This window comes from Oncorhynchus mykiss, chromosome 2, assembly GCF_057628025.1.
Source record: "Oncorhynchus mykiss isolate SJ-2025 chromosome 2, ASM5762802v1, whole genome shotgun sequence".
NCBI lineage: Eukaryota > Metazoa > Chordata > Actinopteri > Salmoniformes > Salmonidae > Oncorhynchus > Oncorhynchus mykiss.
The window spans coordinates 99433040-99458866 of NC_143023.1; the positions used below are offsets into that span (position 1 = coordinate 99433040).

General features: G+C 52.2%; 1 protein-coding gene across 13 annotated transcripts in view; it reads right to left on the reverse strand.

Moving 5' to 3' along the window:
- tjp1b (tight junction protein 1b) overlaps nt 1–25827 on the reverse strand; it is a 281273-nt gene that overhangs the window by 36272 nt on the left and 219174 nt on the right. For all 13 annotated transcript variants that reach the window (XM_090213969.1, XM_036960728.2, XM_036960733.2 and 10 more), the window contains 3 exons: nt 7541–7671; nt 2926–3031; nt 1634–1784 (listed from right to left, as the gene is read on the reverse strand). In XM_090213969.1, the coding sequence (XP_090070095.1) occupies nt 1634–1784; nt 2926–3031; nt 7541–7671 (388 nt within the window). The remainder of the gene's footprint in view (nt 1–1633; nt 1785–2925; nt 3032–7540; nt 7672–25827) is intronic.

A 25827-nucleotide genomic window follows, 5' to 3' on the forward strand; every position in this document is an offset into this window, starting at 1 on the left:
AGGATGGAGGAGAGAGGAGAGGGTGGAGGAGGGAGGAGAGAGGAGAGGGTGGAGGAGGGAGGAGAGAGGAGGGGGTGGAGGAGGGAGGAGAGGGTGGAGGAGAGAGGAGAGGGTGGAGGAGGGAGGAGAGGGTGGAGGAGGGAGGAGAGAGGAGGGGGTGGAGGAGAGAGGAGGGGGTGGAGGAGGGAGGAGAGAGGAGGGGAGGGAGGAGAGAGGAGGAAGGAGGGGGTGGAGGAGGGAGGAGAAAGGAGGGGGTGGAGGAGGGAGGAGAGGGTGGAGGAGAGAGGAGAGGGTGGAGGAGGGAGGAGAGGGTGGAGGAGGGAAAAGAGAGGAGGGGGTGGAGGAGGGAGGAGAGAGGAGGGGATGGAGGAGGGGGTGGAGGAGGGAGGAGAGAGGAGGGGTTGGAGGAGGGGGTGGAGGAGGGAGGAGAGAGGAGGGGGTGGAGGAGGGGGTGGAGGCGGGAGAAGAGAGGAGGGGGTGGAGGAGGGAGCGAGAGTGATCTAGAGAGACACTGTTTTTGTGTGAGCACATTGCTAGGAGACCGACTCCGAAAGAGCAGGAATCTTGGAGCAGCCGGCTGTTTCAAACCATTAAATCAACCAGCGAAGGAAAAGCTTTGGGTCTTGTCCCACATGGCACCCTTTTCCCTTTAAAGTGCACTACTTTAGACCAGATCCCCATAGGCCCTAGACAAAAGTAGTGCACTATTTAGGGAATAGGCTTCCATTTGAGATGTAAACTGTTCCCCTGAACAAGGCAGTTTAACCCACTGTTCCCCTGAACAAGGCAGTTTAACCCACTGTTCCCCTGAACAAGGCAGTTAACCCACTGTTCCCCTGAACAAGGCAGTTAACCCACTGTTCCCCTGAACAAGGCAGTTTAACCCACTGTTCCCCTGAACAAGGCAGTTTAACCCACTGTTCCCCTGAACAAGGCAGTTAACCCACTGTTCCCCTGAACAAGGCAGTTAACCCACTGTTCCCCTGAACAAGGCAGTGTAACCCACTGTTCCCCTGAACAAGGCAGTTAACCCACTGTTCCCCTGAACAAGGCAGTTAACCCACTGTTCCCCTGAACGAGGCAGTTTAACCCACTGTTCCCCTGAACGAGGCAGTTAACCCACTGCTCCCCTGAACAAGGCAGTTAACCCACTGTTCCCCTGAACGAGGCAGTTAACCCACTGTTCCCCTGAACGAGGCAGTTAACCCACTGTTTCCCTGAACAAGGCAGTTAACCCACTGTTCCCCTGAACAAGGCAGTTAACCCACTGTTCCCCTGAACAAGGCAGTTAACCCATTGTTCCCCTGAACAAGGCAGTTAACCCACTGTTCCCCTGAACAAGGCAGTTAACCCATTGTTCCCCTGAACAAGGCAGTTAACCCACTGTTCCCCTGAACGAGGCAGTTAACCCACTGTTCCCTGGTAGGATGTCATTGTAAATAATAATTTGTTCTTACCTGACTTGCCTAGTTAAATAAAGATAAAGTGAGCACATACATGTTTTGTATGCGTACGTGATCCCTGTGGAAATTGAACCGACAACCTTAGTGTTGCTGTAGTGAGTGTGTCGTTGCCGTAGCGAGTGCGTCGTTGCCGTAGCGAAGTGTGTAGTTGCTGGTGTATCCTGTCTCACCCTGAGAATTTGGTCCCCCTCCTCCAGACCCTCCTTAGCTGCTGGGCTGTCCTCCAGGACTCCTGCTACGAAGATGCCCACGTCGTTCCCCCCGGCCAGCCTCAGACCCACACTCTCCCCCTTCTTAAACTTCACCAGCTTCATACTCGGCCTGAGGAATGAGGACACAGGGTGGGATGGGGACAGAGGAAAGACAGTTATAGATGATCCACTCTGTGATATTTACGTTGTGTCACCCATAGAAATAGTCTTTCTAGAATGGCTATTCCCATTCAAGTCAATGGTCGAAGGAGCTTTGTCCCTTCTAGGAATTATATTTGTTTGATGTCCCCTGCCAAAGATCATTGAAGTTAAAACATTATTTTGTCGTAATATTGAGCAGGACGGGAGGTACCATAGGATACTGTTAGAGACAGGTGAATAGACACTTCTACATACTGTAGGATACTGTTAGAGACTTCTACATACTGTAGGATACCGTTAGAGACTTCTATATACTGTAGGATACTGTTAGAGACTTCTATATACTGTAGGATACTGTTAGAGACTTCTATATACTGTAGGATACTGTTAGAGACTTTTATATACTGTAGGATACTGTTAGAGACTTCTACATACTGTAGGATACTGTTAGAGACTTCTACATACTGTAGGATACTGTTAGAGACTTCTACATACTGTAGGATACTGTTAGAGACTTCTATATACTGTAGGATACTGTTAGAGACAGGTGAATAGAGACTTCTACATACTGTAGGATACTGTTAGAGACTTCTACATACTGTAGGATACTGTTAGAGACTTCTACATACTGTAGGATACTGTTAGAGACTTCTACATACCGTAGGATACTGTTAGAGACTTCTACATACCGTAGGATACTGTTAGAGACTTCTACATACTGTAGGATACTGTTAGAGACTTCTACATACTGTAGAATACTGTTAGAGACTTCTACATACCGTAGGATACTGTTAGAGACTTCTACATACCGTAGGATACTGTTAGAGACTTCTACATACTGTAGGATACTGTTAGAGACTTCTATATACTGTAGGATACTGTTAGAGACTTCTACATACCGTAGGATACTGTTAGAGACTTCTACATACTGTAGGATACTGTTAGAGACTTCTACATACTGTAGGATACTGTTAGAGACTTCTACATACTGTAGGATACTGTTAGAGACTTCTACATACTGTAGGATACTGTTAGAGACTTCTACATACCGTAGGATACTGTTAGAGACTTCTACATACTGTAGGATACTGTTAGAGACTTCTACATACCGTAGGATACTGTCATCGTGGGCAGCGCTGGGCACAGGGGCATCAGAGGGGCTGACTGGCAGGTCCACATCAGGCTGGCCTGGCTGGGCATATACTGGCTTGGGTTCTGAGAAAATACCAACACACACACACACACACACACACACACACACACACACACACACACACACACACACAATCAACTGTACTGTGTACACACATCCATGTACTATTCCCACAAGAGAGTGAATGGAGGTTCAAATGTAGGTTAGAGGGACCACAATACATCTGGCACTCACGCTAACCTAATCTCAATACCCACAATACATCTGGCCTTCACGCTAACCTAATCTCAATACCCACAATACATCTGGCCTTCACGCTAACCTAATCTCAATACCCACAATACATCTGGCCTTCACGCTAACCTAATCTCAATACCCACAATACATCTGGCCTTCACGCTAACCTAATCTCAATACCCACAATACATCTGGCCTTCACGCTAACCTAATCTCAATACCCACAATACATCTGGCCTTCACGCTAACCTAATCTCAATACCCACAATACATCTGGCCTTCACGCTAACCTAATCTCAATACCCACAATACATCTGGCCTTCACGCTAACCTAATCTCAATACCCACAATACATCTGGCCTTCACGCTAACCTAATCTCAATACCCACAATACATCTGGCCTTCACGCTAACCTAATCTCAATACCCACAATACATCTGGCCTTCACGCTAACCTAATCTCAATACCCACAATACATCTGGCCTTCATGCTAACCTAATCTCAATACCCACAATACATCTGGCCTTCACGCTAATCTAATCTCAATACCCACAATACATCTGGACTTCACGCTAACCTAATCTCAGTACCCACAATACATCTGGCCTTCACGCTAACCTAATCTCAATACCCACAATACATCTGGCCTTCACGCTAACCTAATCTCAATACCCACAATACATCTGGCCTTTACGCTAACCTAATCTCAGTACCCACAATACATCTGGCCTTCACGCTAACCTAATCTCAATACCCACAACACATCTGGCCTTCACGCTAACCTAATCTCAATACCCACAATACATCTGGCCTTCACGCTAACCTAATCTCAATACCCACAACACATCTGGCCTTCACGCTAACCTAATCTCAATACCCACAACACATCTGGCCTTCACGCTAACCTAATCTCAGTACCCACAATACATCTGGCCTTCACGCTAACCTAATCTCAATACCCACAATACATCTGGCCTTCACGCTAACCTAATCTCAATACCCACAATACATCTGGCCTTCACGCTAACCTAATCTCAATACCCACAATACATCTGGCCTTCACGCTAACCTAATCTCAGTACCCACAATACATCTGGCCTTCACGCTAACCTAATCTCAATACCCACAATACATCTGGCCTTCACGCTAACCTAATCTCAATACCCACAATACATCTGGCCTTCACGCTAACCTAATCTCAATACCCACAATACATCTGGCCTTCACGCTAACCTAATCTCAATACCCACAACACACCAACACAGTATATAGTGTCCTGATCTGGGAGGTCATAGACAACACACCAACACAGTACATGGTGTCCTGATCTGGGAGGAGACACCACACCAACACAGTACATGGTGTCCTGATCTGGGAGGTCATAGACACCACACCAACACAGTACATGGTGTCCTGATCTGGGAGGAGACACCACACCAACACAGTACATGGTGTCCTGATCTGGGAGGTCATAGACAACACACCAACACAGTACATGGTGTCCTGATCTGGGAGGAGACACCACACCAACACAGTACATGGTGTCCTGATCTGGGAGGAGACACCACACCAACACAGTACATGGTGTCCTGATCTGGGAGGAGACACCACACCAACACAGTACATAGTGTCCTTATCTGGGAGGTCATAGACACCACACCAACACAGTACATGGTGTCCTGATCTGGGAGGTCATAGACACCACACCAACACAGTACATGGTGTCCTGATCTGGGAGGTCATAGACACCACACCAACACAGTACATGGTGTCCTGACCTGGGAGGTCATAGACACCACACCAACACAGTACATAGTGTCTTGATCTGGGAGGTCATAGACACCCCACCAACACAGTACATGGTGTCTTGATCTGGGAGGTCATAGACACCACACCAACACAGTACATGGTGTCCTGATCTGGGAGGTCATAGACACCACACCAACACAGTGCATGGTATCCTGATCTGGGAGGTCATAGACACCACACCAACACAGTACATGGTGTCCTGATCTGGGAGGTCATAGACACCACACCAACACAGTGCATGGTATCCTGATCTGGGAGGTCATAGACACCACACCAACACAGTTCATGGTGTCCTGATCTGGGAGGTCATAGACACCACACCAACACAGTGCATAGTGTCCTGATCTGGGAGGTCATAGACACCACACCAACACAGTACATGGTGTCCTGATCTGGGAGGTCATAGACACCACACCAACACAGTACATGGTGTCCTGATCTGGGAGGTCATAGACACCACACCAACACAGTGCATGGTGTCCTGATCTGGGAGGTCATAGACACCACACCAACACAGTGCATAGTGTCCTGATCTGGGAGGAGACACCACACCAACACAGTACATAGTGTCCTGATCTGGGAGGTCATAGACACCACACCAACATAGTACATGGTGCCCTGATCTGGGAGGAGACGCAGCAGGCTGCTGGCTGCAGGGCAGGAGGAGATACGTCAGAGTCCATCAAGTCACACTGTTTATAACCAACTAACTGTAGGCTGCAGCCTCAGCCAAGCTCAGCACTCAGCACACAGCAGTGTCAGCATAGCAAGCTTTTAGCTGTAACCTTGGTAGCTGGACTGAAACTGTTGTGTGGGTTAAAGGGGCAATCTACAGTTCAAACTATAACACAGTGACACCCTGCCACTGTTTGGGTAAAAAGCTGAGGGAAAGGGGAAACTCATACAGAGCTATGGATGTAAGGAATGACCATGCATGATATCAATATAATATAAATATATATTTTTTAAAGATATACAGTTTGTGTTTACAATGACATTGTTCACAAACAATGGAGTAAAACAAGCATTATGTTGGGTTCCAATGGGGTACAACAGTTGAACTAAGTTAATGAGTAAGGTAGTGGTTAGGCCTACTAGTTACCGGCAGTGGTTAGGCCTACTAGTTACCGGCAGTGGTTAGGCCTACTAGTTACCGGCAGTGTTTAGGCCTACTAGTTACTGGCAGTGGTTAGGTCTACTAGTTACCGGCAGTGGTTAGGCCTACTAGTTACCGGCAGTGGTTAGGTCTACTAGTTACCGGCAGTGGCTAGGCCTACTAGTTACCGGCAGTGGCTAGGCCTACTAGTTACCGGCAGTGGTTAGGTCTACTAGTTACCGGCAGTGGTTAGGTCTACTAGTTACCGGTAGTGGTTAGGCCTACTAGTTACCGGCAGTGGTTAGGCCTACTAGTTACCGGCAGTGGTTAGGCCTACTAGTTACCAGCAGTGTTTAGGCCTACTAGTTACTGGCAGTGGTTAGGTCTACTAGTTACCGGCAGTGGTTAGGTCTACTAGTTACCGGCAGTGGTTAGGTCTACTAGTTACCGGCAGTGGTTAGGCCTACTAGTTACCGGCAGTGGTTAGGCCTACTAGTTACTGGCAGTGGTTAGGTCTACTAGTTACGGGCAGTGGTTAGGCCTACTAGTTACCGGCAGTGGCTAGGCCTACTAGTTACCGGCAGTGGTTAGGCCTACTAGTTACCGGCAGTGGTTAGGCCTACTAGTTACCGGCAGTGGTTAGGTTTACTAGTTTCGGCAGTGGTTAGGCCTACTAGTTACCGGCAGTGGTTAGGCCTACTAGTTACCGGCAGTGGTTAGGCCTACTAGCTACCGGCAGTGGTTAGGCCTACTAGTTACCGGCAGTGGTTAGGCCTACTAGTTACCGGCAGTGGTTAGGTCTACTAGTTACCGGCAGTGGTTAGGCCTACTAGTTACCGGCAGTGGTTAGGCCTACTAGTTACTGGCAGTGGTTAGGTCTACTAGTGACCGGCAGTGGTTAGGTCTACTAGTTACCGGCAGTGGTTAGGCCTACTAGTTACGTCTACTAGTTACCGGCAGTGGTTAGGCCTACTAGTTAGTTACGTCTACTAGTTACCGGCAGTGGTTAGGCCTACTAGTTACGTCTACTAGTTACCGGCAGTGGTTAGGCCTACTAGTTACTGGCAGTGGTTAGGTCTACTAGTTACCGGCAGTGGTTAGGTCTACTAGTTACCGGCAGTGGTTAGGCCTACTAGTTACGTCTACTAGTTACCGGCAGTGGTTAGGCCTACTAGTTACTGGCAGTGGTTAGGTCTACTAGTGACCGGCAGTGGTTAGGTCTACTAGTTACCGGCAGTGGTTAGGTCTACTAGTTACCGGCAGTGGCTAGGCCTACTAGTTACCGACAGTGGTTAGGTCTACTAGTGACCGGCAGTGGTTAGGCCTACTAGTTACTGGCAGTGGTTAGGTCTACTAGTTACTGGCAGTGGTTAGGCCTACTAGTTACCGGCAGTGGTTAGGCCTACTAGTTACCGGCAGTGGTTCTGACCTGGTAGAGGTGGTAACTGTTTCTCCTCCCTGGTGACCAGCTGCTCCAGGGGTTTTGGCAGGGCAGGAACCTCCTCTGCTAACTTGGCTGGTACCGCTGTCGGCTTCAAGATCCTCTCCTCCTCACGACTTCTGTGATCGGAGACAAAAAAAAACAGAGCTTTTTAGTTTATTTTTGTTGACTATATTTGATGTATGTGCACGTGATCCCTGTGGGAATTGAACCCAGAACCTGGCATGCCATTGTTAGTGCCAAACTCTCAGCAACTGAGCCAATACGGGACCAGAGATGTGGTACAATATAACAAATACTACACATCACCTATATATGCGTCTCGGCGTTTTAACTGCAGTGGACAACACGTAAAGGCCGTAGAGATAAATAATAACAAGGAAATAAACAATAATAATAATAATAATAATGAGGATGTGTTGGATGCTTTTATCTGTCCAATTTCAGTGTTTTTTATTTTGTTGGCATATCCCAACTCTTCATGAGACACCCTCAGAGAAGAGTGCATGTATCTCAGTGCTAGAGGCGTCACTACAGACCCTGGTTCGATTCCAGGCTGTATCACAACCGGATGTGATTGGGAGTCCCATAGGGCGGCGCACAATTGGCCCAGCGTCGTCCGGGTTAGGGTTAGGGTTAGGGTTTGGCCCAGGGTAGAATTTGTTCTTAATTGACTAGTTAAATAAATAAATGCATCTTCAGAGAGAGGTGTCAACCTTAGAGCAATTAGGGTTAAGTGCCTTGCTCAAGGGCACTGACAGATCTTTCACCTCGGGGAGTCGAACTAGCAACCTTTCAGTTACTAGCTCAACGCTCTAATCGCTAGGCTACCTGCCGCCTTGTGTGTGTCTGCACTGTGAGCTTGAAGGTCACAGTTTGTTTTTGTCTTCTCCTTTGTACTCTATTTTTAGAGAGGCATATCTGAGGTGATGGAGGCGAGGAGAGAGAGAGAGAGAGAGAGAGGGGGAGGGCGGGAGAAAGAGGGAGGGCGGGAGAGAGGACGGGAGAGTGAGAGAGAGTGCGGGAGAGAGAGGGCATGAGAGAGAGGGAGGGCGGGAGAGAGAGGGAGGGCGGGAGAGAGAGGGAAGGCAGGAGAGGGCGAGAGAAAGATGAGGAGAGAGAGAGAGGGGGAGGGAGGGAGCGAGAGAGAGTAAGGGGAGGGTGGGAGCGAGAGAGAGAGAGAGAGGGCGAGAGAGAGAGAGAGAGAGAGAGGGCGGGCGGGTGAGAGAGAGAGAGGGCGAGAGTAAGGGGGAGGGCGGGTGAGAGAGAGAGAGAGGGCGAGAGAGAGAGAGTAAGGGTGAGGGCGAGAGAGAGAGAGAGAGAGAGGGCGAGAGAGAGAGAGTAAGGGTGAGGGCGAGAGAGAGAGAGAGAGAGGATTATGTGTACTCCAGGTGCACTTCACTGTGGCTCTGGCTGAGAACCAGTAAAGGTTGGACAAACACAGATTATTAACCCGGAGGTCAGAATGATTTATCCCAAACGGCAATAAACATACAGCCTGGTCCAAGAGCTGCTTCTGATGTCTTGCCAATTCCTATTGTCATTTGGCGTGATAATGACCATCGGACTTGGCTGTAGAGCACAAACTAATCTGGGACAAGGCCAACAAACAGTATTCTTCAGATGATCACGCACAAACATATATTATTTTTAAAAGTTTTAAGAGGTGAAATCTGTGAAGAAAATCTGTTAAATCAGCAAAGAAATCAGGAAGGCTTGGTTCTGTTGTTGGGTAGGGAAACAGAGAATCAGGAAGGCCTGGTTCTGTTGTTGGGTAGGGAAACAGAGAATCAGGAAGGCCTGGTTCTGTTGTTGGGTAGGGAAACAGAGAATCAGGAAGGCTTGGTTCTGTTGTTGGGTAGGGAAACAGAGAATCAGGAAGGCTTGGTTCTGTTGTTGGGTAGGGAAACAGAGAATCAGGAAGGCTTGGTTCTGTTGTTGGGTAGGGAAACAGAGAATCAGGAAGGCTTGGTTCTGTTGTTGGGTAGGGAAACAGAGAGAATCAGGAAGGCTTGGCTCTGTTGTTGGGTAGGGAAACAGAGAATCAGGAAGGCTTGGTTCTGTTGTTGGGTAGGGAAACAGAGAATCAGGAAGGCCTGGTTCTGTTGTTGGGTAGGGAAACAGAGAATCAGGAAGGCCTGGTTCTGTTGTTGGGTAGGGAAACAGAGAATCAGGAAGGCTTGGTTCTGTTGTTGGGTAGGGAAACAGAGAATCAGGAAGGCCTGGTTCTGTTGTTGGGTATGGAAACAGAGAATCAGGAAGGCTTGGTTCTGTTGTTTTTTTAGGGAAACAGAGAATCAGGAAGGCTTGGTTCTGTTGTTGGGTAGGGAAACAGAGAGAATCAGGAAGGCCTGGTTCTGTTGTTGGGTAGGGAAACAGAGAGAATCAGGAAGGCCTGGTTCTGTTGTTGGGTAGGGAAACAGAGAATCAGGAAGGCCTGGTTCTGTTGTTAGGTAGGGAAACAGAGAATCAGGAAGGCCTGGTTCTGTTGTTGGGTAGGGAAACAGAGAGAATCAGGAAGGCTTGGTTCTGTTGTTGGGTAGGGAAACAGAGAGAATCAGGAAGGCTTGGCTCTGTTGTTGGGTAGGGAAACAGAGAATCAGGAAGGCTTGGTTCTGTTGTTGGGTAGGGAAACAGAGAATCAGGAAGGCTTGGTTCTGTTGTTGGGTAGGGAAACAGAGAATCAGGAAGGCTTGGTTCTGTTGTTGGGTAGGGAAACAGAGAATCAGGAAGGCTTGGTTCTGTTGTTGTTACTGGTGGTACGAGTGCCATCTGGTCAGAGAGATCAGAATTACTGAGCAGCTCCAACCTCGCACTTTACATGACAAAAAAATACAAAATTAGAAGTTTTATTGTTACATACACTGGATAGTTGCAGTGAAATGTGTTGTTGTACAGGGTCAGTCATAGTAGTATGATAGGTGTTGTTTTACAGGGTCAGTCATAGTAGTATGATAGGTGTTGTTTTACAGGGTCAGTCATAGTAGTATGATAGGTGTTGTGTTACAGGGTCAGTCATAGTAGTATGATAGGTGTTGTTTTACAGGGTCAGTCATAGTAGTATGATAGGTGTTGTTTTACAGGGTCAGTCATAGTAGTATGATAGGTGTTGTTTTACAGGGTCAGTCATAGTAGTATGATAGGTGTTGTGTTACAGGGTCAGTCATAGTAGTATGATAGGTGTTGTTTTACAGGGTCAGTCATAGTAGTATGATAGGTGTTGTGTTACAGGGTCAGTCATAGTAGTATGATAGGTGTTGTTTTACAGGGTCAGTCATAGTAGTATGATAGGTGTTGTTTTACAGGGTCAGCCATAGTAGTATTATAGGTGTTGTTTTACAGGGTCAGTCATAGTAGTATGATAGGTGTTGTTTTACAGGGTCAGCCATAGTAGTATTATAGGTGTTGTTTTACAGGGTCAGTCATAGTAGTATGATAGGTGTTGTTTTACAGGGTCAGTCATAGTAGTATGATAGGTGTTGTGTTACAGGGTCAGTCATAGTGGTATGATAGGTGTTGTTTTACAGGGTCAGTCATAGTAGTATGATAGGTACAGTGTAATGTGCTGCTTTACAGGGTCAGCCATAGTAGTATGATAGGTGTTGTTTTACAGGGTCAGTCATAGTAGTATGATAGGTACAGTGTAATGTGCTGTTTTACAGGGTCAGCCATAGTAGTATGATAGGTGTTGTTTAACTACTGCCCAGAGTCTGGTACAACTCCCCTGGTGAACTACTGCCCAGAGGATGGTACAACTCCCCTGGTAAACTACTGCCCAGAGTCTGGTACAACTCCCCTGGTAAACTACTGCCCAGAGTCTGGTACAACTCCCCTGGTACACTACTGCCCAGAGTCTGGTACAACTCCCCTGGTAAACTATTGCCCAGAGTCTGGTCCAACTCCCCTGGTAAACTACAGCCCAGAGTCTGGTCCAACTCCCCTGGTAAACTAGTGCCCAGAGTCTGGTACAACTCCCCTGGTAAACTACAGCCCAGAGTCTGGTACAACTCCCCTGGTAAACTACTGCCCAGAGTCTGGTACAACTCCACTGGTAAACTACTGCCCAGAGTCTGGTACAACTCCCCTGGTAAACTACTGCCCAGAGTCTGGTACAACTCCCCTGGTAAACTACTGCCCAGAGTCTGGTCCAACTCCCCTGGTAAACTACTGCCCAGAGTCTGGTACAACTCCCCTGGTAAACTACTGCCCAGAGTCTGGTCCAACTCCCCTGGTAAACTACTGCCCAGAGTCTGGTACAACTCCCCTGGTAAACTACTGCCCAGAGTCTGGTACAACTCCCCTGGTAAACTACTGCCCAGAGTCTGGTACAACTCCCCTGGTAAACTACTGCCCAGAGTCTGGTACAACTCCCCTGGTACACTACTGCCCAGAGTCTGGTACAACTCCCCTGGTAAACTATTGCCCAGAGTCTGGTCCAACTCCCCTGGTAAACTACAGCCCAGAGTCTGGTCCAACTCCCCTGGTAAACTACTGCCCAGAGTCTGGTACAACTCCCCTGGTAAACTACAGCCCAGAGTCTGGTACAACTCCCCTGGTAAACTACTGCCCAGAGTCTGGTACAACTCCCCTGGAAAACTACTGCCCAGAGTCTGGTCCAACTCCCCTGGTAAACTACTGCCCAGAGTCTGGTACAACTCCACTGGTAAAGTACTGCCCTATTCATAGGAAAGAGAGGGGGTGTGAGCAGCTACAACACAGTAACACACAAACACTTTCTCCTTTGAGAAACAAAGTAACCATGAAGGAACCTCAGTCAACACATCCTGGCTAGAGAGGAAAAACAACTTTATTCAACACATCCTGACGGCAGGTAGCCTAGTGGTTAGAGTAGAGGGGCGGCAGGTAGCCTAGTGGTTAGAGTAGAGGGGCGGCAGGTAGCCTAGTGGTTAGAGTGGAGGGGCAGCAGGTAGCCTAGTGGTTAGAGTGGAGGGGCGGCAGGTAGCCTAGTGGTTAGAGTGGAGGGGCGGCAGGTAGCCTAGTGGTTAGAGTGGAGGGGCGGTAGGTAGCCTAGTGGTTAGAGTGGAGGGGCGGCAGGTAGCCTAGTGGTTAGAGTGGAGGGGCGGCAGGTAGCCTAGTGGTTAGAGTGGAGGGGCGGCAGGTAGCCTAGTGGTTAGAGTGGAGGGGCGGCAGGTAACCTAGTGGTTAGAGTGGAGGGGCGGCAGGGTAGCCTAGTGGTTAGAGTAGAGGGGTGGCAGGTAGTCTAGTGGTTAGAGTGGAGGGGCGGCAGGTAGCCTAGTGGTTAGAGTGGAGGGGCGGCAGGTAGCCTAGTGGTTAGAGGGGGGTGGCAGGGTAGCCTAGTGGTTAGAGTGGAGGGGCGGCAGGTAGCCTAGTGGTTAGAGTGGGGGGGCGGCAGGTAGCCTAGTGGTTAGAGTGGAGGGGCGGCAGGTAGCCTAGTGGTTAGAGTGGGGGGGCGGCAGGTAGCCTAGTGGTTAGAGTGGGGGGGCGGCAGGTAGCCTAGTGGTTAGAGTGGAGGGGCGGCAGGTAGCCTAGTGGTTAGAGTGGAGGTGCGGCAGGTAGTCTAGTGGTTAGAGTGGAGGGGCGGCAGGTAGCCTAGTGGTTAGAGTGGAGGGGCGGCAGGTAGACTAGTGGTTAGAGTGGGGGGGCGGCAGGTAGCCTAGTGGTTAGAGGGGGGAGGCAGGTAGCCTAGTGGTTAGAGTGGAGGGGCGGCAGGTAGCCTAGTGGTTAGAGTGGAGGGGCGGCAGGTAGCCTAGTGGTTAGAGTGGGGGGGCGGCAGGTAGCCTAGTGGTTAGAGTGGAGGGGCGGCAGGTAGCCTAGTGGTTAGAGTGGGGGGGCGGCAGGTAGCCTAGTGGTTAGAGTGGAGGGGCGGCAGGTAGCCTAGTGGTTAGAGTGGAGGGGCGGCAGGTAGCCTAGTGGTTAGAGTGGGGGGGCGGCAGGTAGCCTAGTGGTTAGAGGGGGGAGGCAGGTAGCCTAGTTGTTAGAGTGGAGGGGCGGCAGGTAGCCTAGTGGTTAGATTGGAGGGGCGGCAGGTAGTCTAGTGGTTAGAGTGGAGGGGCGGCAGGTAGCCTAGTGGTTAGAGTGGAGGGGCGGCAGGTAGCCTAGTGGTTAGAGTGGAGGGGCGGCAGGTAGCAGCCTAGAGGTTAGAGTGGAGGGGTGGCAGGTAGCGTAGTGGTTAGAGTGGAGGGGCGGCAGGGTAGCCTAGTGGTTAGAGTGGAGGGGCGGCAGGTAGCCTAGTAGTTAGAGTGGAGGTGGTTAGAGTGGAGGGGCGGCAAGTAGCCTAGTGGTTAGAGTGGAGGGGTGGCAGGTAGCGTAGTGGTTAGAGTGGAGGGGCGGCAGGTAGCCTAGAGGTTAGAGTGGAGGGGCGGCAGGGTAGCCTAGTGGTTAGAGTGGAGGGGCGGCAGGTAGCCTAGTGGTTAGAGCAGGTATCCTAGTGGTTAGAGCAGGTATCCTAGTGGTTAGAGTGGAGGGGCGGCAGGTAGCCTAGTGGTTAGAGTGGAGGGGCGGCAGGTAGCCTAGAGGTTAGAGTGGAGGAGTGGCAGGTAGCCTAGTGGTTAGAGTGGAGGGGCGGCAGGTAGCCTAGTGGTTAGAGCAGGTATCCTAGTGGTTAGAGTGGAGGGGCGGCAGGTAGCCTAGTGGTTAGAGTGGAGGGGCGGCAGGTAGCCTAGAGGTTAGAGTGGAGGAGTGGCAGGTAGCCTAGTGGTTAGAGTGGAGGGGCGGCAGGTAGCCTAATGGTTAGAACGTTGGACTAGTAACCGAAAGCTCGAATCCCCGAGCTGACAAGGTAAAAATCTGTCGTTCTGCCCCTGAACAAGGCAGTTAACCCACTGTTCCTAGGCCGTCATTGAAAATAATAATTTGTTCTTAACTGACTTGCCTGGTTAAATAAAGGAACATTTTAAAAATCCTGAACATAAAGACCTGTGCTGAGGCCCTTCATTGCCTTGTGGAGGCTAGGCTACCTGAAAGACCCAGGTCACTCACAGACCAGACCCAGATAAATCAAACTGCCCTAATGTCTCCTCTCCTCTTCTCACCCCCTCAATAACTCTCCAGTCTCAAACTCCCTAAAATACTTCAGAACCAAAATACTACGGACTAGATTCCTTTAAACATATCCTTGTGTCTTAATCTGCTATCATGTTTCCACTTTGACCTCACGAGACAAACTGTTTGATACAGGCATGAGCAGACATAGCAATTGCTCTCCCACAATCCACAGGGACGAGTGTCACATCAACAGTGAATGGCGGCCCATTGTTAAAAGGATTGTGCCAAGCATGCGATCTCTCTCTCTTCGCACACACCAAACAGACGCTACACACACACACACACACACACACACACACACACACACACACACACACACACACACACACACACACACACACACACACACACACACACACACACACACACACACACACACACACACACAGGCAGTGACAGTGGCCTTGTTGGAGCAGAACAAGCCCCAGCCCTCAATAATTTATGTGCAGCATGCACAGTGTGTGTGTGTGTGTGTGTGTGTGTGTGTGTGTGTGTGTGTGTGTGTGTGTGTGTGTGTGTGTGTGTGTGTGTGAGAGAGAGAGACAGTGTTGGCTGTTAACTGAGCAACAATTTCCAAATATCAGCCTCAATGTCAAACTCTTTTAGTCTTCTTCTGTTGAGTTTAAATCCAGCAGTATTCAGGCCAGACATGTATTCTTCATGGAAACAGATTTAAGTTAGAGGTTACAAGTAATCTTTATGTGTAAGAAGGGGAAAAATATAAGGGGTGTTTTGTAATGAATCTAAACTCAGAGACTGTATACGACGATCGACACGGGATACTAAACCATCTACTCATCTATCTATGAATCGAGTTACTATTCTGTCAGATACAAAGTACAGTGGGCTCTATACCCAGTGGGCTCTATACTCAGTGGGCTCTATACTCAGTGGGCTCTATACTCAGTGGGCTCTATACTCAGTGGGCTCTCTACCCAGTGGGCTCTATACTCAGTGGGCTCTATACTCAGTGGGCTCTATACCCAGTGGGCTCTCTACACAGTGGGCTCTCTACCCAGTGGGCTCTATACCCAGTGGGCTCTATACTCAGTGGGCTCTATACTCAGTGGGCTCTCTACCCAGTGGGCTCTATACTCAGTGGGCTCTATACTCAGTGGGCTCTATACTGAGTGGGCTCTCTACTCAGTGGGCTCTATACCCAGTGGGCTCTATACTCAGTGGGCTCTATACTCAGTGGGCTCTATACCCAGTGGGCTCTATACTCAGTGGGCTCTATACCCAGTGGGCTCTATACTCAGTGGGCTCTATACCCAGTGGGCTCTATACTCAGTGGGCTCTCTACCCAGTGGGCTCTATACTCAGTGGGCTCTATACTCAGTGGGCTCTATACTCAGTGGGCTCTATACTCAGTGGGCTCTCTACCCAGTGGGCTCTCTACCCAGTGGGCTCTCTACCCAGTGGGCTCTATACCCAGTGGGCTCTCTACCCAGTGGGCTCTCTACCCAGTGGGCGCTCTACCCAGTGGGCTCTGACCAGTGGGCTCTCTACCCATTGGGGTCTACACCAAGTGGCCTCTACACCCAGTGGGCTCTACACCCATTGGGCTCTACACCCAGTGGGCTCTACACCCAGTGGGCTCTATACCCAGTGGGCTCTATACTCAGTGAGCTCTATACTCAGTGGGCTCTATACCCAGTGGGCTCTCTACCCAGTGGGCTCTATACCCAGTGGGCTCTCTACCCAGTGGGCTCTCTACCCAGTGGGCTAGCTACCCAGTGGGCTATACTCAGTGGACTCTATACCCAGTGGGCGCTCTACCCAGTGGGCTCTACCCAGTGGGCTCTCTACCCAGTGGGCTCTATACCCAGTGGGCTCTCTACCCAGTGGGCTCTCTACCCAGTGGGCTCTATACTCAGTGGACTCTATACCCAGTGGGCGCTCTACCCAGTGGGCTCTGACCAGTGGGCTCTCTACCCATTGGGGTCTACACCCAGTGGCCTCTACACCCAGTGGGCTCTACACCCATTGGGCTCTACACCCAGTGGGCTCTACACCCAGTGGGCTCTATACCCAGTGGGCTCTATACTCAGTGAGCTCTATACTCAGTGGGCTCTATACCCAGTGGGCTCTCTACCCAGTGGGCTCTATACCCAGTGGGCTCTCTACCCAGTGGGCTCTCTACCCAGTGGGCTAGCTACCCAGTGGGCTATACTCAGTGGACTCTATACCCAGTGGGCGCTCTACCCAGTGGGCTCTACCCAGTGGGCTCTCTACCCATTGGCCTAATCACCCAGTGGGCTCTACACCCAGTGGGCTCTATACCCAGTGGGCTCTATACTCAGTGAGCTCTATACCCAGTGGGCTCTATACTCAGTGGGCTCTATACTCAGTGAGCTCTATACTCAGTGGGCTCTCTACCCAGTGGGCTCTCTACCCAGTGGGCTCTCTACCAAGTGGGATCTATACCCAGTGGGCTCTCTACCCAGTGGGCTCTCTACCCAGTGGGCTCTATACTCAGTGGACTCTATACCCAGTGGGCGCTCTACCCAGTGGGCTCTGACCAGTGGGCTCTCTACCCATTGGGGTCTACACCAAGTGGCCTCTACACCCAGTGGGCTCTACACCCATTGGGCTCTACACCCAGTGGGCTCTATACCCAGTGGGCTCTCTACCCAGTGGGCTCTCTACCCAGTGGGCTCTATACTCAGTGGACTCTATACCCAGTGGGCGCTCTACCCAGTGGGCTCTGACCAGTGGGCTCTCTACCCATTGGGGTCTACACCCAGTGGCCTCTACACCCAGTGGGCTCTACACCCATTGGGCTCTACACCCAGTGGGCTCTACACCCAGTGGGCTCTATACCCAGTGGGCTCTATACTCAGTGAGCTCTATACTCAGTGGGCTCTATACCCAGTGGGCTCTCTACCCAGTGGGCTCTATACCCAGTGGGCTCTCTACCCAGTGGGCTCTCTACCCAGTGGGCTAGCTACCCAGTGGGCTATACTCAGTGGACTCTATACCCAGTGGGCGCTCTACCCAGTGGGCTCTAGCCAGTGGGCTCTCTACCCATTGGCCTAATCACCCAGTGGGCTCTACACCCAGTGGGCTCTATACCCAGTGGGCTCTATACTCAGTGAGCTCTATACCCAGTGGGCTCTATACTCAGTGGGCTCTATACTCAGTGGGCTCTATACTCAGTGGGCTCTCTACCCAGTGGGCTCTCTACCCAGTGGGCTCTCTACCCAGTGGGCTCTATACCCAGTGGGCTCTCTACCCAGTGGGCTCTCTACCCAGTGGGCTCTATACTCAGTGGACTCTATACCCAGTGGGCGCTCTACCCAGTGGGCTCTGACCAGTGGGCTCTCTACCCATTGGGGTCTACACCAAGTGGCCTCTACACCCAGTGGGCTCTACACCCATTGGGCTCTACACCCAGTGGGCTCTACACCCAGTGGGCTCTATACCCAGTGGGCTCTATACTCAGTGAGCTCTATACTCAGTGGGCTCTATACCCAGTGGGCTCTCTACCCAGTGGGCTCTATACCCAGTGGGCTCTCTACCCAGTGGGCTCTCTACAAAGTGGGCTCTATACTCAGTGGACTCTATACCCAGTGGGCGCTCTACCCAGTGGGCTCTGACCAGTGGGCTCTCTACCCAGTGGGCTCTATACCCAGTGGGCTCTCTACCCAGTGGGCTCTCTACCCAGTGGGCTCTATACTCAGTGGACTCTATACCCAGTGGGCGCTCTACCCAGTGGGCTCTGACCAGTGGGCTCTCTACCCATTGGGGTCTACACCCAGTGGCCTCTACACCCAGTGGGCTCTACACCCAGTGGGCTCTATACCCAGTGGGCTCTATACTCAGTGAGCTCTATACTCAGTGGGCTCTATACCCAGTGGGCTCTCTACCCAGTGGGCTCTATACCCAGTGGGCTCTCTACCCAGTGGGCTCTCTACCCAGTGGGCTAGCTACCCAGTGGGCTATACTCAGTGGACTCTATACCCAGTGGGCGCTCTACCCAGTGGGTTCTACCCAGTGGGCTCTCTACCCATTGGCCTAATCACCCAGTGGGCTCTACACCCAGTGGGCTCTATACCCAGTGGGCTCTATACTCAGTGAGCTCTATACTCAGTGGGCTCTACACCCAGTGGGCTCTCTACCCAGTGGGCTCTATACCCAGTGGGCTCAATACCCAGTGGGCTCTACACCCAGTGGGCTCTACACCCAGTGGGCTCTACACCCAGTGGGCTCTACACCCAGTGGGATCTACACCCAGTCAGCTCTCTACACAGTGGGCTCTATACCCAGTGAGCTCAATACTCAGTGGGCTCTATACTCAGTGGGCTCTATGCCCAGTGGGCTCTATACCCAGTGGGCTCTATACCCAGTGGGCTCTATACTCAGTGGGCTCTATACCCAGTGGGCTCTATACTCAGTGAGCTCTATACCCAGTGGGCTCAATACTCAGTGGGCTCTATACTCAGTGTGCTCTAATCCCAGCGGGCTCTACACACAGTGGGCTCTATACCCAGTGGGCTCTATACTCAGTGGGCTCTATACTCAGTGTGCTCTAATCCCAGTGGGCTCTACACACAGTGGGCTCTATACCCAGTGGGCTCTATACTCAGTGGGCTCTATACTCAGTGTGTTTTATACTCAGTGGGCTCTATACCCAGTGGGCTCTATACCCAGTGGGCTCTATACCCAGTGGGCTCTAAACCCAGCGGGCTTTACACACAGTGGGCTCTCTACCCAGTGGGCTCTCTACCCAGTGGGCTCTATACCCAGTGGGCTCTATACCCAGTGGGCTCTATATTCAGTGGGCTCTATACCCAGCGGGCTCTACACCCAGTGGGCTCTACACCCAGTGGGCTCTATACCCAGTGGGCTCGATACCAAGTTGGCTCTAAACTAAATGGGCTCTATACCCAGTGGGCTCTCTACCCAGTAGGCTCTCTACCCAGTGGGCTCTACACTCAGTGGGCTCTACACTCAGTGGGCTCTATACTCAGTGGGCTCTATACCTAGTGGGCTCTATACTCAGTGGGCTCTATACCCAGTGGGCTCTATACCCGGTGGGCTCTATACTCGGTGGGCTCAATACTCAGTGGGCTCTCTACCCAGAGGGCTCTATACCCAGTGGGCTCTATACCCAGTGGGCTTTATACCCAGTGGGTTCTCTACCCAGTGGGCTCTATACCCAGTGGGCTCTATACCCAGTGGGCTCTCTACCCAGTGGGCTCTTTACCCAGTGGGCTATACTCAGTGGACTCTATACCCAGTGGGCGCTCTACCTAGTGGGCTCTATCCAGTTGGCTCTCTACCCATTGGGCTATACTCAGTGGACTCTATACCCAGTGGGCGCTCTACCCAGTGGGCTCTACCCAGTGGGCTCTCTACCCATTGGGATCTACACCCAGTGGGCTCTACACCCAGTGGGTTCTATACCCAGTGGGCTCTATACTCAGTGTGCTCTAATCCCAGTGGGCTCTACACACAGTGGGCTCTATACCCAGTGGGCTCTATACTCAGTGGGCTCTATACTCAGTGTGTTTTATACCCAGTGGGCTCTATACCCAGTGGGCTCTACACCCAGCGGGCTTTACACACAGTGGGCTCTCTACCCAGTGGGCTCACTACCCAGTGGGCTCTATACCCAGTGGGCTCTATACCCAGTGGGCTCTATATTCAGTGGGCTCTATACCCAGCGGGCTCTACACCCAGTGGGCTCTATACCCAGTGGGCTCGATACCAAGTTGGCTCTACACTAAATGGGCTCTATACCCAGTGGGCTCTCCACCCAGTAGGCTCTCTACCCAGTGGGCTCTACACTCAGTGGGCTCTACACTCAGTGGGCTCTATACTCAGTGGGCTCTATACCTAGTGTGCTCTATACTCAGTGGGCTCTATACCCAGTGGGCTCTATACCCGGTGGGCTCTCTACAAAGTGGGCTCTATACTCAGTGGACTCTATACCCAGTGGGCGCTCTACCCAGTGGGCTCTGACCAGTGGGCTCTCTACCCAGTGGGCTCTATACCCAGTGGGCTCTCTACCCAGTGGGCTCTCTACCCAGTGGGCTCTATACTCAGTGGACTCTATACCCAGTGGGCGCTCTACCCAGTGGGCTCTGACCAGTGGGCTCTCTACCCATTGGGGTCTACACCCAGTGGCCTCTACACCCAGTGGGCTCTACACCCAGTGGGCTCTATACCCAGTGGGCTCTATACTCAGTGAGCTCTATACTCAGTGGGCTCTATACCCAGTGGGCTCTCTACCCAGTGGGCTCTATACCCAGTGGGCTCTCTACCCAGTGGGCTCTCTACCCAGTGGGCTAGCTACCCAGTGGGCTATACTCAGTGGACTCTATACCCAGTGGGCGCTCTACCCAGTGGGTTCTACCCAGTGGGCTCTCTACCCATTGGCCTAATCACCCAGTGGGCTCTACACCCAGTGGGCTCTATACCCAGTGGGCTCTATACTCAGTGAGCTCTATACTCAGTGGGCTCTACACCCAGTGGGCTCTCTACCCAGTGGGCTCTATACCCAGTGGGCTCAATACCCAGTGGGCTCTACACCCAGTGGGCTCTACACCCAGTGGGCTCTACACCCAGTGGGCTCTACACCCAGTGGGATCTACACCCAGTCAGCTCTCTACACAGTGGGCTCTATACCCAGTGAGCTCAATACTCAGTGGGCTCTATACTCAGTGGGCTCTATGCCCAGTGGGCTCTATACCCAGTGGGCTCTATACCCAGTGGGCTCTATACTCAGTGGGCTCTATACCCAGTGGGCTCTATACTCAGTGAGCTCTATACCCAGTGGGCTCAATACTCAGTGGGCTCTATACTCAGTGTGCTCTAATCCCAGCGGGCTCTACACACAGTGGGCTCTATACCCAGTGGGCTCTATACTCAGTGGGCTCTATACTCAGTGTGCTCTAATCCCAGTGGGCTCTACACACAGTGGGCTCTATACCCAGTGGGCTCTATACTCAGTGGGCTCTATACTCAGTGTGTTTTATACTCAGTGGGCTCTATACCCAGTGGGCTCTATACCCAGTGGGCTCTATACCCAGTGGGCTCTAAACCCAGCGGGCTTTACACACAGTGGGCTCTCTACCCAGTGGGCTCTCTACCCAGTGGGCTCTATACCCAGTGGGCTCTATACCCAGTGGGCTCTATATTCAGTGGGCTCTATACCCAGCGGGCTCTACACCCAGTGGGCTCTACACCCAGTGGGCTCTATACCCAGTGGGCTCGATACCAAGTTGGCTCTAAACTAAATGGGCTCTATACCCAGTGGGCTCTCTACCCAGTAGGCTCTCTACCCAGTGGGCTCTACACTCAGTGGGCTCTACACTCAGTGGGCTCTATACTCAGTGGGCTCTATACCTAGTGGGCTCTATACTCAGTGGGCTCTATACCCAGTGGGCTCTATACCCGGTGGGCTCTATACTCGGTGGGCTCAATACTCAGTGGGCTCTCTACCCAGAGGGCTCTATACCCAGTGGGCTCTATACCCAGTGGGCTTTATACCCAGTGGGTTCTCTACCCAGTGGGCTCTATACCCAGTGGGCTCTATACCCAGTGGGCTCTCTACCCAGTGGGCTCTTTACCCAGTGGGCTATACTCAGTGGACTCTATACCCAGTGGGCGCTCTACCTAGTGGGCTCTATCCAGTTGGCTCTCTACCCATTGGGCTATACTCAGTGGACTCTATACCCAGTGGGCGCTCTACCCAGTGGGCTCTACCCAGTGGGCTCTCTACCCATTGGGATCTACACCCAGTGGGCTCTACACCCAGTGGGTTCTATACCCAGTGGGCTCTATACTCAGTGTGCTCTAATCCCAGTGGGCTCTACACACAGTGGGCTCTATACCCAGTGGGCTCTATACTCAGTGGGCTCTATACTCAGTGTGTTTTATACCCAGTGGGCTCTATACCCAGTGGGCTCTACACCCAGCGGGCTTTACACACAGTGGGCTCTCTACCCAGTGGGCTCACTACCCAGTGGGCTCTATACCCAGTGGGCTCTATACCCAGTGGGCTCTATATTCAGTGGGCTCTATACCCAGCGGGCTCTACACCCAGTGGGCTCTATACCCAGTGGGCTCGATACCAAGTTGGCTCTACACTAAATGGGCTCTATACCCAGTGGGCTCTCCACCCAGTAGGCTCTCTACCCAGTGGGCTCTACACTCAGTGGGCTCTACACTCAGTGGGCTCTATACTCAGTGGGCTCTATACCTAGTGTGCTCTATACTCAGTGGGCTCTATACCCAGTGGGCTCTATACCCGGTGGGCTCTATACTCGGTGGGCGCTCTACCCAGTGGGCTCTCTACCCAGTGGGCTCTACACCCAGTGGGCTCTACACCCAGTGGGCTCTACACCCAGTGGGCTCTCCACCCAGTGGGTTCTAAACCCAGTGGGCTCTATACCCAGTGGGCTCTACACCCAGTGGGATCTACACCCAGTCAGCTCTCTACCCAGTGGGCTCTATACCCAGTGGGCTCTATACCCAGCGGGCTCTATACACAGTGGGCTCTATACTCAGTGGGCTCTAAGCCCAGTGAGATCTACACCCAGTCAGCTCTCTATCCAGTGGGCTCTCTACCCAGTGGGCTCTATACCCGGTGGGCTCAATACTCGGTGGGCTCTATAACCGGTGGGCTCTATACCCGGTGGGTTCTATACTCGGTGGGCTCTATAACCGGTGGGCTCTATACCCGGTGGGCTCTATACTCAGTGGGCTCTCTACCCAGTAGGCTATATACCCAGTGGGCTCTCTACCCAGTGGGCTCTCTACCCAGTGGGCTCTCTACCCAGTGGGCTATACTCAGTGGACTCTATACCCAGTGGGCGCTCTACCCAGTGGGCTCTCTACCCAGTGGGCTCTACACCCAGTGGGTTCTACACCCGGTGGGCTCTATACCCGGTGGGCTCTATACTCAGTGGGCTTTCTACCCAGTGGGCTCTATACCCAGTGGGCTCTCTACCCAGTGGGCTCTCTACCCAGTGGGCTCTCTACCCAGTGGGCTATACTCAGTGGACTCTACACCCAGTGGGCGCTCTACCCAGTGGGCTCTCTACCCAGTGGGCTCTACACCCAGTGGGTTCTACACCCAGTGGGCTCTACACCCAGTGGGCTCTCCACCCAGTGGGTTCTATACCCAGTGGGCTCTATACCCAGTGGGCTCTACACCCAGTGGGATCTACAACCAGTCAGCTCTCTACCCAGTGGGCTCTATACCCAGTGGGATCTATAGCCAGTGGGCTCTATACACAGTGGGCTCTATACTCAGTGGGCTCTATACCCAGTGGGATCTACACCCTGTCAGCTCTCTACCCAGTGGGCTCTATACCCAGTGGGCTCTACACCCAGCGGGATCTATACTCAGTGGGCTCTATACCCAGTGGGCTCTATACTCAGTGGGCTCTATACCCAGTGGGATCTACAACCAGTCAGCTCTCTACCCAGTGGGCTCTATACCCAGTGGGCTCTATACCCAGTGGGCTCTATATTCAGTGGGCTCTATACCCAGTGGGCTCTACACCCAGTGGGCTCTATACCCAGTGGGCTCTATACCCATTGCGCTCTATACTCAGTGGGCTCTATACTCAGTGGGCTCTATACTCAGTGGGCTCTCTACCCAGTGGGCTCTATACCCAGTGGGCTCTCTACCCAGTGGGCTCTTTACCCAGTGGGCTCTCTACCCAGTGGGCTATACTCAGTGGACTCTATACCCAGTGGGCGCTCTACCCAGTGGGCTCTCTACCCAGTGGGCTCTACACCCAGTGGGTTCTACACCCGGTGGGCTCTATACCCGGTGGGCTCTATACTCAGTGGGCTTTCTACCCAGTGGGCTCTATACCCAGTGGGCTCTCTACCCAGTGGGCTCTCTACCCAGTGGGCTCTCTACCCAGTGGGCTATACTCAGTGGACTCTATACCCAGTGGGCGCTCTACCCAGTGGGCTCTCTACCCAGTGGGCTCTACACCCAGTGGGTTCTACACCCAGTGGGCTCTACACCCAGTGGGCTCTCCACCCAGTGGGTTCTATACCCAGTGGGCTCTATACCCAGTGGGCTCTACACCCAGTGGGATCTACAACCAGTCAGCTCTCTACCCAGTGGGCTCTATACCCAGTGGGATCTATAGCCAGTGGGCTCTATACCCAGTGGGCTCTATACTCAGTGGGCTCTATACCCAGTGGGATCTACAACCAGTCAGCTCTCTACCCAGTGGGCTCTATACCCAGTGGGCTCTATACCCAGTGGGCTCTATATTCAGTGGGCTCTATACCCAGTGGGCTCTACACCCAGTGGGCTCTATACCCAGTGGGCTCTATACCCATTGCGCTCTATACTCAGTGGGCTCTATACTCAGTGGGCTCTATACTCAGTGGGCTCTCTACCCAGTGGGCTCTATACCCAGTGGGCTCTCTACCCAGTGGGCTCTCTACCCAGTGGGCTCTCTACCCAGTGGGCTATACTCAGTGGACTCTATACCCAGTGGGCGCTCTACCCAGTGGGCTCTCTACCCAGTGTGCTCTCTACCCAGTGGGCTCTCCACCCAGTGGGCTCTATACCCAGTGGGCTCTATACACAGTGGGCTCTATACTCAGTGGGCTCTAAGCCCAGTGAGATCTACACCCAGTCAGCTCTCTACCCAGTGGGCTCTCTACCCAGTGGGCTCTATACCCGGTGGGCTCAATACTCGGTGGGCTCTATAACCGGTGGGCTCTATACCCGGTGGGTTCTATACTCGGTGGGCTCTATAACCGGTGGGCTCTATACCCGGTGGGCTCTATACTCAGTGGGCTCTCTACCCAGTAGGCTATATACCCAGTGGGCTCTCTACCCAGTGGGCTCTCTACCCAGTGGGCTCTCTACCCAGTGGGCTATACTCAGTGGACTCTATACCCAGTGGGCGCTCTACCCAGTGGGCTCTCTACCCAGTGGGCTCTACACCCAGTGGGTTCTACACCCGGTGGGCTCTATACCCGGTGGGCGCTATACTCAGTGGGCTTTCTACCCAGTGGGCTCTATACCCAGTGGGCTCTCTACCCAGTGGGCTCTCTACCCAGTGGGCTCTCTACCCAGTGGGCTCTATACCCAGTGGGCTCTACACCCAGTGGGATCTACACCCAGTCAGCTCTCTACCCAGTGGGCTCTATACCCAGTGGGATCTATAGCCAGTGGGCTCTATACACAGTGGGCTCTATACTCAGTGGGCTCTATACCCAGTGGGATCTACACCCTGTCAGCTCTCTACCCAGTGGGCTCT